General features: G+C 42.7%; 1 protein-coding gene across 4 annotated transcripts in view; it reads right to left on the reverse strand.

Annotated features, from left to right (window-relative positions):
• Positions 1-12,503, reverse strand: part of PCID2 (PCI domain containing 2) — a 63,540-nt gene that overhangs the window by 41,648 nt on the left and 9,389 nt on the right. For 2 of the 4 annotated variants that reach the window (XM_073614542.1, XM_073614543.1), the window contains exons 3-8: positions 10,044-10,098; positions 8,681-8,741; positions 6,068-6,157; positions 3,993-4,066; positions 1,237-1,304; positions 832-871 (exon numbers count right to left, since the gene is read on the reverse strand). In XM_073614542.1, coding sequence (XP_073470643.1) covers positions 832-871; positions 1,237-1,304; positions 3,993-4,066; positions 6,068-6,157; positions 8,681-8,716 — 308 coding nt within the window. In that variant the 5' untranslated portion in view covers positions 8,717-8,741; positions 10,044-10,098. The remainder of the gene's footprint in view (positions 1-831; positions 872-1,236; positions 1,305-3,992; positions 4,067-6,067; positions 6,158-8,680; positions 8,742-10,043; positions 10,099-12,503) is intronic. The other 2 variants (XM_073614544.1, XM_073614545.1) reach the window with 1 other exon arrangement.

Here is a 12,503-nt window from a genome sequence, read left to right on the forward strand (position 1 = left end):
CTTCCGGCGACAGAGAGACGCAGAATCCGCATCGAACTACGCCATGTCCGCCCCCCACCCCCTTCTTCTGGGAGACACATAGGTCTCAGAAGACAGCAGGGACCATCCAAAAGACGCAGCATGACTCGTGAATGCGCAGTAGGGAACAAGGCTGTGAAGCTGCAAGGCTTCACTTCCTGATTCCTTTATTGAAGATGCCAGCGTCTGCACCTTGAGCAGAGGGACGGGTCGGCTTCGGGTGAGGACATCATGGGTGCCCTGAACAGGCAAGTGTCCTTATTTTAAAAGTCAGCAAGTGCAGTATTTGTAGCTGCTGACTTTAAAAACAAAAAAATTCCGGTGGAACTCCGCTTTAACCCATGCAGTGCGGGCACAGCTCCACTGCATGGGAAAAAAAAAAATCTAAATTTTGCCCCGAGTTCTTCTTGAACTGAATTTATTCTCTCCTAAGAGCCAAAAAAGGAGGGATGTGATTACCATGTAAAAATACACAAGTGGTCCATATAAGGAACTTTGGGTCAAGTTATTCCCAGTGAAGTAATTACTGAGGGCAAGGGGGGCACCCGTAACATCTAAATGAAAACAAAAAAACAAAAAACAAAAACTGAATTCTAACATTTATAGTTTTTTCAACCCTAATATGTACAAAATACTTTTGCGAGTTGCTTATCCACTTATAAGTGCACTCCCTAAGATTTAGCAATATTTCTCAACTGCTTCAAAAAAATTGATGGCCAAAAACTCTTGGTGATTTCTCCTGAACAAAAAACATGGTATGAAGGTCACTTCCACTAACGATTCAGAAATGTCAAATGAAAAGATGTTATTTACCAGTTTTCTTCTTTATGTGCCTGAAATATTCTCAAAAATGATGTAATATATGTTAAGTCAATAAATCCAAAATGGTTTTTAAAAAGGTTCACATATGGCATTAAAATGTCATAGTAAATGCATGCATTTGAAACGATTACTAGAAAGCTATTTGGGAACATGTTATGTGATGTTAGTAGCCATCAATACAACAGCATATTACAGGAAACAGTCTAGTCTCCAAAAGCACAATAACACCAACCCTAAGATATCTATCTATCTAATACTGAAACCATCACCTGCTATTTCTTTTTCCTTCAAAAATTTGAAAAATATAAACATTGTTTAATACCCAAGCTGTAAAACAAAAATAGCTATTTTGACATACTAGGCCATTCTTCATTTTCTTGTTTACTTAAAAAGGATATTGGACTACGACAGTTTGATATTTGTAAGCTTCAACAAAGTCATGGTTGGAAACGGCATAAGTGCACCTAAGTGTAAGGAAAATAAGTTATTTGTTTATGCAGTTCTACACACACACACACACACACACACACACACACACACACGAAAAGGCATTGAGAGCACATTTTACCACTCAAAGTACAGTATATATGTAGGCTACCAAACAAAGCTTCTCCCAGCTTTCTGCTACTTAATACCCCAATCATTCTTTCTCTCGTTAAACTAGGTGCTGGTGGTTGGGGTATTAAAATTCTAAAGCTATTGGTGGCTTGGGAAGTAGTGGCCAAGCTGTTATAGCAATCTCTGGGACACTAATGACTGGTGTTGCCAATAAAACATTATTCAAAATAAAAACCCCTCAGACGGTTATCTTTAATCTGAAAGGGGTTGTAAACCCTTGTTTTTTTGTTTTTTTTACAATAACAAACATGTCATACTTACCTCTACTGTGCAGTTTGTTTTGCACAGAGTGGCCCCGATCTACCTCTTTTGGGGTCCCCCGGCGGTGCTGGTGGCTCCTCCCCACATCCAGTGTCCACGTTGGAGAAGCGCTCTCCTGGAGCGCTCCCGAGTCCCGCATCTGTGTCCATTCATATAGAATGCAGGACTCGCCACCGCCACCCAGCGCTGTGTCATTGGATTTGATTGACAGCAGCGGGATACAATGGCTGCGCTACTATCAATCTAGCCAATCAGGACATGAGACAGCAGCTACAGATGGGGGGGGGGGGGGGGGCTGAGGGGCTGCAGCACTACAGAAGTATTTTCACCTTAATGCATAGAATGCATTAAGGTGAAAAACCATGAGGGTTTACAAACCCTTTAAGTGTACATCCAGCCAAAACTTTTTTTTTTTTTAATTTTACATAACTAAGTTTGGAACACTGTCCTATTAATAAAAAAAAAAATATTCAGATTGTATTATAAACTGACATATGTGCAGAGCTGTAACAAAAAAAAAGTAATTTTCTCTTTATATTTTTAATAGGGCAACTGTATCTAATACATGGAACTGCAGATGAACACAACAGCCTGGAGGTGGCAGTGTTCATTTGAAGGCTGAATTTGGACCTGAATTTGAAAAAGGAAAGGTTTGGTATAGAGTCCTTTCACACTCGCATCGCCTGGGCCTGGGGGGTAAAGCTATGGTATTTTTAGCAGCACTTTATGGGCGGTAGCGGGACACTTTTAACCCCTGCTAGCGGCCGAAAAAGGGTTAAAAGTGCGGCATCGGCGCTGCCGATTGATTTCTATGGGCAGGGGCGCTTCAGGAGCGGTGTATACACCGCTCCTAAAGTGCCTCAAAGAAGCTGCAGGATTTTTTTTTTTACGTCCTGCCAGTGCACCACTTCAGTGTGAAAGCCCTCGGACTTTCACATTGGAGTGAGAGGAGAGGTGCTTTACAGGTGCTATTTTAGCGCTATAGCACCTGTAAAGCGCCTCAGTGTGAATGTGGTCTTAAAGAGAACATTTAGAAATGTTAGTGGTGACTAAGCAGTACCCTGAAAATGCACCCCTTTTCTTAAATTCCTCTAAAAAAAAAAAAAGCAATATGTTTCTTGGTATGTAAGTGGGCCTAGGTATTTCTGTGCTTTGAACCTTAGCTGTATAGCTACAGTTTAAGAGCTAAGGCACTGCTGTCTCTTACTGGTAATCTCACCAGATTTGGTGAGGTCACTGCTGTGCTGCTAATTTTTCTCCTTGCTTGAGGCTCTGACATGAGGACGCAAAAGCCCTACCTCTACCAAGATGGCTGCAGTAAAACCACAGGCAATACTGGCAACTAGTCTTTTGCCTCGGTCTGCCTTTTTTGGCCACAGCTTCCAGAGTGCAGTTGAAAGCTATGATTTTTGCTATAGAGTCTTCAGCCTTGACGTGATCACAAGATCAGAAGCCACTATGATTGCTTTCCAATTGTTAGTGGGGAAAAAGCAGGGATTAGAAGCAAGCAGCTGCAGAAAGCATTGGTTGCTGATGCTCGAAGGGAATAACGCATATTATCATATCCTCACTGTGCCATAGAACGTTAACATATATAAACTGTCAGCAGGAAAGTGTAAATGTAGGTGTGGCACTGGATAGGACTGGTCACCTGTATGATTCAATGCAACACCTGCACAACACCTCCAAAAATCATCAGTAAGATATACAACTGACATTTCAACCAACTGGCTTGCAATATATACACCTCCCTTCCTAGATAAAAGCAAAACCATTTGTTGTAACTCATAGATATGGGACAGGAAACAGCAGATGTCACAGACAGAACATTCCTCTTGCCAGCTGACATCCTTCACTGCCGATCACCGCCTCTGCCTGGCACTGGGCCACAAAATGGCATGTTTCTACCTTGTGCCAGGCTCCCAACAAGGGACTGGCTGTGAAGATCGAAAATTACAAGGAGCTACAGGGAGGCTCCTAATCTTTGCAGTAAGTGTTAATATGTATTATGTATTGTGAGTCCATAGGCTTTAAAGAACTATATAAATATCCCTATTTAATACTTTTAAAAAGGTTAATTTATTTCCAACAATATATAACCCAAAAATATGATTATCTAAGGATACAGCGTAGTGTTTTTCAAAGGATCTGTTGCTTACATAGATTTTTCTGGCCACCTTAACCAAAACCTAATTAAGCTCACAAAAGCAGCTATCACAAAATCTGGCAGCATTGCAATAAGAACAGCTTGTTCAACTAAAGGGCCTGAGTACCTTAGGTGAGCTGCAAACATCTCATCATAAGAAGGTTCCAGCATCTGTTGACACTTATCCTCTGGAGAACACAACTAAAACACATGAAGACAACTAAAATATATGAATCTATAAAATTAGATGTTACATAGAAAAGATACCCCACTGAGAAACACATTTCCATAACAGTGTTTGTATTAAATTAAAGACCAATAAAAATATAAATATTTTAGAAATAGAAAAGTGCTTGTTAAATGAGGATTAAAATGTTTAAAAGAATAATAATCTTGTTTCAGGGACCTGCGATACAGCAAAAGTATGGTCATTTTTATTAGCTGCTATGTCAGTCAGCTAGATGAGCTGTAGTTGATAAGTGATATTAAATCCTTTAACAAGTGTTGGGGAAGTCTTTCCCTGCATTTCTGCAGGTGGGGCAGCCCACTCAAATGAACAGGCTGCCCTACATGTAGTTGCACAGATGCGAACCAAGGGCTTGTTCACACCTGGGGTTTTGGGGGGGGGGGGGGCACTAAAACCACCCGGTTTCGCCATTTCTACCACCCCCAACTGCTTCCCTTTAGCTGCAGAGGCAGCAGCTAAGGTTGTACATATGCTGTGGCCGCAGCTGGAAGCAGACGACTCTGGCTCTTCGCAGCGAGCTGAAAGGCAGAGCCAGCTGTCAATCAGGCAGCCAGTTGGATCCTGACAATACTGTCAGGATCCTTAAAGAGTCTGGAGTGGCACTGCCAGTCAGTGCGCAATAGCCCCGAATCAGCTGATCCTGGGTCACAGGAAAGGGAAAGTAAGTGCACTCCTGTGTCCCACAAGAGTAGTACGGCCAAAAAAGATCAGGCCATACTTCTCTTTTAAGCTTCTCAAGTTGAGCTGATGCCTTTCAAATCTGGAAGTACAGTGCACTGAGAAGTGGCTGCTGAATTATTGATCAGAGTAGCACAAATATGCAATTCACACCGCTCTGTGATGGTAGAAAAGGCAATCATGACTACTGAAACATAGCAGCCACTTTAGTTTGGGCCCTGCTGAGGAACAGACTGAACATGCAAGTGCTATTTCTGTAATAAAGTTAAAGTGGTTGTAAACCTCAGACATAAAATATGAACAAAGCATATCCCTCTATAGGGTGTACATATCTCAGTTAAGAGCACTAAGAGTCATTTCTGTCTGCTGCTTCATTCCTCAATCAATAGGTGATCCAATCAGAAGTGGGAGTGGGTACTGGGTACCTGTCAAAACTAGGTATCTGCTCCCCCCCTAAAATGTAATGTGCCAAATGTAGTATAGGAGGACATAAAGCAGAATTTCCCTTTTAAAGTTCCACTTTAAGTTAATAAGTTGTTAGTTGTTCTAGTAAGCAATAAAGGTTTATTGATAGACACGGCGAGTATAGCCACTGAATGAGTCTTTTTGGTGTAACAGTTTTATTCAGCTAAAGCAGTCTAATGCCCTGTACACACGGGCGGACTTTTCGGCAACAAAGGTCCAACAGTCTTTCCGACGGACTTTCGGTGGACTTCTGACGGACTTCCGACGGACTTTTGAACGAACGGACTTGCCTACACACGATCACACCAAAGTCCGACGGATTCGTACGTGATGACGTACGACTGGACTAAAATTAGGAAGTTGATAGCCAGTAGCCAATAGCTGCCCTAGCGTCGGTTTTGGTCCGTCGGACTAGCATATAGACAAGCGGATTTTTCGACCAGACTCGAGTCCGTCTGACAAATTTGAAATATATTTCAAATATAAAGTCCGTCAGATTTTCGACCGAAAAAGTCAGCTGCAGGTCCGATGGAGCCCACACACGGTCGGATTGTCTGCCGGATTCGGGCCGTCAGACCAGTCCGGTCGAAAAGTCTGCTCATGTGTACGAGGCATAAGAATTTAAACTTGAACAGATTTCTTATCTATAGTAATAGTAAAAGCAGAGGATTACTGAGTTACCAAAACAATAATCACTTTAACAAATACTGGAGAAAACAAAACCTAAACCATTACGATAAAACAGTCGGCATTACAGTATGCACCATGGATGAGAAGTGTATACGAAGGGTAAAGAGCTAATGTTTTCTTACCTGTAAGCGTGGATTTGCAATATGTGGATGTCTGAATGAAACCAGGTCTGCACAGCTAAAGCCATTTTTCATTTCAATGGCCTCTAAAACCTATATTAAAACACATCATAGTTAATTACAGGCAATTATTAAATATTCAAGTAGACATTATATATGTAACATTCTGCTGCAGACATATACAGTAATTTTTCTATTTGTTTCCATAGCCAAATTAAATAGCATAGGAGACAGGGGTCATAGTTTCCAAGTCCATCTATAAGTTAGAAGGTGAAAATGTCAATTCTCATTTGTTCTTAAATGTGCCCTTGATAGACAGATTCTCCCAAGGACAACACTAAAATGATTTTTACACATCCAGTTGATGTGTTGCCTAATTTCAGGGAAAGCTGGTAAATGAAAATGTAAACAATAAAATGTATTCAGTATACCTCTGCAATATATACACATTTTCTTAAGTTTTTCCTCCTTAATATATGCTCCAAGAACACAAAATGTACCTGCTGATCTGTTGGAAATTCAGTGATCTCCTAATTTTCAGTAAAGAGCTGACAACACCATCTCTGCTGCACTGAAATCCCAGCGAGTTGTCAGACCTGCTTAAGTTCTCTCTTGTGGACTACAGAACCCCTCTTATGTTATGGGAATGAGAGGGAGCTCATTTTCTGTAGCCTAGTATGGGAGGAGTCAGGCACGGCTGACAACTCTGCTTGGATTTAAGTGCATCCAAGGCAGCATTGCAAACTTACTGTAAAGTTAGGATCTCACTGGATTTCTGGCAGATCAAAAGGTATTGTACTATGAGCAATTTAAAAAAAAAAGACTACAAATAGGAAAATGTGCATGTAATGTACAGATACGCTGTATATGTTTTTTTTTTATTTTTTTTTATTTTCTCCAGCCACACATTTTAAGCAAATTTGTCAGCACAGTAATATCTAAATTTTGTTTGCAGTCCATAGTTATTAACAAAACACACTTCTCAGTTCGCTTGTCTATATTTAGGGCCAGTTCACAGCAAAACGTGGTGTGGGAAACCAGCACTGCATTCAAAATGCACTGCAGTTGTGATCTGCAATGGGTGTCAATATTAAAGCGGAGTTCCACTCAAAAGTGGAAATTACGCTTATCCGTCTCCCAATCCCCCCCCCCCCCCCCCCCGAACCACATTTGGCACCTTTCGTGGGGTACCTGTTTTTGACAGGTATCGTTCCCCACTTCTGGGTGACGGGCCACTGCCCCATCTCCCGGAAGTTCAGGCCCCTCCTCCTTCCTCCGCCGCTGGACCAATTAGAAAGCATAGCGTGCATGCACAGTAGGAAACCGGCTGTGGAGCCAAAAGGCTTCACTGCCGGGTTCCCTTACCAGGAATGGCGGCGGCTGCACCCGACAGCCGATCTGACTGGGGTAGCGACATTGCGGGCTCCCTGGACAGGTAAGTGTTCAAATATTAAAAGTCAGCAGCTGCAGTATTTGTAGCAGCTGATGTTTAATTTTTCGTGGGGGGGGGGGGGGATGCTGGGGCTGGTCCTCCACTTTAAGTTAATGACACCCCAAACCCAGGTCGCAAACCCAGTGTGTTTGCCTGCACTGGATCGCTTGGTACAGAAGTACCATGTGAGGCAATTATTGTTCGCACTACTTTTGGTAGTGCGATTTCAGGTAATTGAAAATGAATGAGCTGAAATCGCAAAGAACAGAACTCAGTTAAACTCGGCTCTTAAACTGAAGTGTAGGGTAGAATAAAATATATTATAGGACCTTATGTATCAACGTGATCATACAGTAATAAGAACTGGAGTAACATCTCATTGGCCACAATCAGCATTATACAATCTTACCGGTGGTTGAGGGAAAATACTTCCAGTTCTAAGGAAGGTCAATAGCGATTAGTTACCAAAACACTGCTGACTTCCTCCTAGTTATCTCATAACGGTTATGTTAATACTCCCTTGACCTAAAATTGGTAATTACTAAGGGCCCATTCACACTAGAAACTGCATGTGAATTGCACAGGAACGCTGTGCTGCTCCTGTGCAGTACGATTTCAGCCCATTCATTTTGAATAGAGGGAAAACCACATCGCACCAAAAGTAGTGCATGCACTACTTTTTGAAATGTGTGGCAACTGCATCATATGGTACAAAAGTACCATGTGATCAGATGTGTGCAAACGCAGTGTGTTTGCGACCTGCGTTTGGGGTATCATTAACTTGAACTCACCCCTGCTGCAGATCACAAGAGCTTTGTAATCAGAATGCGATGCGGAAAGCCGCATGGGAATGTGCCACCCCCGCACTGCATTCTACTGAGAACGGGCCCTAAAAAAATCCATATGTTGCACAGTTACTTAAACCAGTCTCTAATAATCGGTGGATGTATTACCTTTTCAAAATGTTTGTAATACCTTCTTAAAAACAAAACAAAACACAACAACAACATTTTTGGTAGATTTCCTGAACTTTCAAAGTTTTTAACAATTAAAGGATACTGCACTGCATGAATATCCTTTATAATCAGAAAATACTAAAGGTACCATTAAAAAGAATATTATGTTATTGTTTTATGTTTCAGAAATATACAAATTCTAATAAAATACTATAGGTTTTATTATACCTGTTGTAAATATTGATTGATGGTAATATGTGCCATCTGTCCTTATAAACAGATAGAGGTCCTGTTAGGAAAAGCAAGCAGCATAAACAAGTGAATACACTAGAACTTAATAAAAACATGTAATGAAATACATTCCCATCAAAATCCCACCAAAATCACAGTGTCAAACTGACGGCCCTCCAGCTGTTGCAGAATGCCCATGAGGCACTGCAAGGCTGACAGTTACAAGCATGACTCCCACAGGCAGAGGCATGATGGGACTTGTAGTTCTGTAACAGCTATAGGGGCCGCCAGCATGACAGCCTGATTTGTTTTACAGAATGATTATCACACACAAACATCAGTTCATAAAGCTGCAGGAGTTATTTACAGGTGTCCTTATTGTACAGTATAGGTCTAAATAGAGTGGAGAAGGATTAGAAACCCTATAAGGTTTTTATTGCTGTCTGTGTCCTTATTAGGTAAACTCACCCTATTTATTTGTTCTATTCACAATGAAAGTAAAAGAAAATCCCCAAATTTGGGTTGTCCTCAGAACAGTAAGACACCTTTTCACACTGGGGCATTTTGCAGGCTCTATAGCGTTAAAAATAGCGCCTGCAAACCGCCCTAAAACAGCTGCTCCAGTCACTCCAGTGTGAAAGCTCGAGGGCGTACACACTGGAGCGGTGCGCTGGCAGGACGTCAGAAAAAGTCCTGCCAGCAGCTTCTTTGGAGCGGTGAACTCACTGCTCCTCCCCTTTGAAATCAATGGGGCAGCGCTGCTATACCACCGGCAAAATGCCGATGCGGTGGCTTTACCGCTGATGCCCTAGGCAGCACAGTGTGAAAAGGCTCTAATAGAGGGGAAATCTTCCAATGGACACATTAGTTCTGGTGACTACCAGGGATTTCGTCTCACTTTCTGTTTTGGCTCTGAGATAGGAAGTGAAGAGAAATCTCTCCAACTGGAAACAGATGCAAAATGCCATCTTTAAAAAGTCCCAGGTCATTTCTTCTGGCCCATCTGCTGCATCAACATCAGCCAGAATTTAAAGCAGGTCAGTGTTGCTGTTCGTACCAGTGGATCTTGCTCTGCACATAAAAGTTTAAGTCAGATCAGGCACAGTAGGACTGCATTGGGCGGCTGTTACATCGCAGTCCAATCACAAGCGGTAAAATGCCTCGTCTCTTACCTGGCTGGTTCACACCACCGCATTGTGGTGGTCTGCACTGAAAACAAAGGACTGCATGCACTGCTTTTTTCCAGCACAGTGCAACACAGTATACCACCATGGCCTGTGAACTGTAAGTAACCTCAGCTAGGAAAGAAAAGCCAATTCTCAAGCTCTCTGTGCCAAATTAATGGCAACCAGAAATATACCTTTCTGTATCAGAAGGACCAAAGGAATATCCTGGATGGGTTCAGGTCGAGATTTCTGCAATACAGAAAGTACCAAGTTGAGGTCCCACAGTGTAAATGGAGTCTTAAAGTGTTACTAAACCCACAACAGTAAAATCTGCCTGTATATGTAGTAAAGCATGTTATACTCACTGTGGAACCTAAGGGGTTAATCATCTGCATTGTGTAAAAAGGCTGTTTGATCTTGTATGCAAAGATCCTCCTCTTCTTCCACGGACTCCAGAACATGTCCGTATAAGACAAAGCCTTTAGAGCCAGGCTGCACATGCTCAGTTTGGTGTGCATTGCTAGAAAGTTTTATTTTCTTGGCAGGGTGCATGTGATCAGCACAGGACCAATCAGAACTGTCCAGACAGGGGGTCAGGAGTTCTGCATCCTGATAGGACAGCTCAGTGCAGTATGAAAACTCTTCCTACAAGCTTTAAAGTGATTCTAAAGGTAGAAGGTGTTTTTTTTATCTTAATGCATTCTATACATTAGGATAAAAAGCCTTCTGTGTGCAGTAGCCCCACTAATACTTACCTGAGCCCCCTCTCTATCCAGCGATGTCCATGAGTGCCTCGGCCATCCTGGGACTCTCCCTCCTGATTGGCTGAGACACAGCAATGGTGTCATTGGCTCCCGCTGCTGTCAATCAAACTCAGAAGGTACTCAGAAGGGAGGGGTCAGGAGCTCCAGCCAGGGACCCGAGAAGAGGAGGATCAGGGCTGCTCTGTGCAAAACCACTGCACAGAGCAGGAAAGTATAACATTTTTTTTCTATTAAAATAAAAATTGAGACTTTGCAATCACTTTACCCAGTGCTCGGCTGACACTGATAGTCACAAGACATATACTGCTTATGAGAAAAGGTATTTAGCAGTTCAGATTTACTAAAATAATTGCATTTCCATGTTCTGTGTACTGTGGGAGATCAGATATAGTGAATGCAGTCCTGGGTTTAGTAACAATACAGGCGAGGGTACCAGCAGGAACTTCCCCAGGACACCCACTATTGGGGGGGTCCTAGGTGGTGCAATCTTCAACCATCACAGTGAGTAATGTAACAGGGGCCATCAGAAACCCAACTCCTTACCTGGGGATCAATGCCCTGGACCCATATAGCACTTTACTGGTCCACAAGGCAATAGATCATTGCATAGGGTCCCGTTCTGCAGGGTCCAGTGCTGACAGGCAATAATACATGCCATTCCCACATGTCCCGGTACCAATCCACTCAGCATAGAAAAGATGTAGGAAAATGGACCAGGAAAGGACTAGTCTAATCCATTGAGAAGCTAGCTATGTTTTCATGTAGAGACTGCACAGACATGATGATTACCTAGGAGACTAGCAAAAAAAAAAAATTAAAGCCTTGCCTAACAGGGAAGGGTTATGCATTGGAGGAAATTTCCTGTCTTTTTTGGCAATGTCAAACCACCTGAAGGTGGCAGCACAACCCTACCATAATGGAAATGAAGACACAGATTCCTGCGTCCTCGGATGTGTGATAAAGAAAAACTTTTTTCTGTGATGTGTTTTTTAATATCTATTTTATTTATTAATGCAAGCACTGAAGGACTGGTTAGCTCTGTGAATAATGGGGAGACATCCCTGTGCTACTTTTTTTTCTTACAAACAAATGACAGAGGTATCACAGGTACCAAGTGATGCAGAGTGTATAAGTCAGGGGTAGGCAACCTCAGCCCTCCAGTTGTGGTGAAACTTACAAATCCCATCATGCCTCTGCCTCTAATGCCGCGTACATGCAATCAGAGTTTCTTACAGGAAATGTTGGATGTGAGCTTGCTGGCTGAAAGTCCGACCGTGTGTATGCTCCAACAAATGTTGGCTAGCAGGTTCTCAAATTTTCCGCCAACAAATGTTTGTTGCCGGACTTTCCGATCATGTGTGCACAAGTCCGTCGGACAAAACGCGTGCTCGGAATCAAGTACGAGCCGGAAGCACTCGGTCTTGTAAAACTAGCGTTCTTAATGGAGATTTCACGTACGTCACGTCACCCGTTCGTGTATGCAAGACAAGTTGGTGCCAACATCCTTCGAACAAAAATTCACGGTTTTGTTGTTGGAAAATCTGATTGCGTGTACGGGGCATTGGAGTCACGCCTCTGATTGTCAGGGTCTTGCAGTGTCTCATGGTACTTGTAGTTTCACCTTAGCTGGAGGGCCGAGGTTTCCTACCCCTGGTATAAGTGATGGGGGTTAATCTAACTGTGATGCTGCGTACACACGAGCGGACTTTTTGACCAGACTGGTCCGATGGACCGAATCCGGAGAACAAGCCAACCGCGTGTGGGCTTCATTGGACTTCTGACGGACCTTTTTCGGTCGAAAATCCGACGGACTTTAGATTTGAAACTTGTTTCAAATCTTCCCGCCGGAACTCCGCCGGACCCAGTTCCTATCGGGAAGCCCGTTCGTCT

The sequence above is a fragment of the Aquarana catesbeiana genome, linkage group LG02 (assembly GCF_042186555.1).
Source record: "Aquarana catesbeiana isolate 2022-GZ linkage group LG02, ASM4218655v1, whole genome shotgun sequence".
In the NCBI taxonomy this organism is placed as follows: domain Eukaryota; kingdom Metazoa; phylum Chordata; class Amphibia; order Anura; family Ranidae; genus Aquarana; species Aquarana catesbeiana.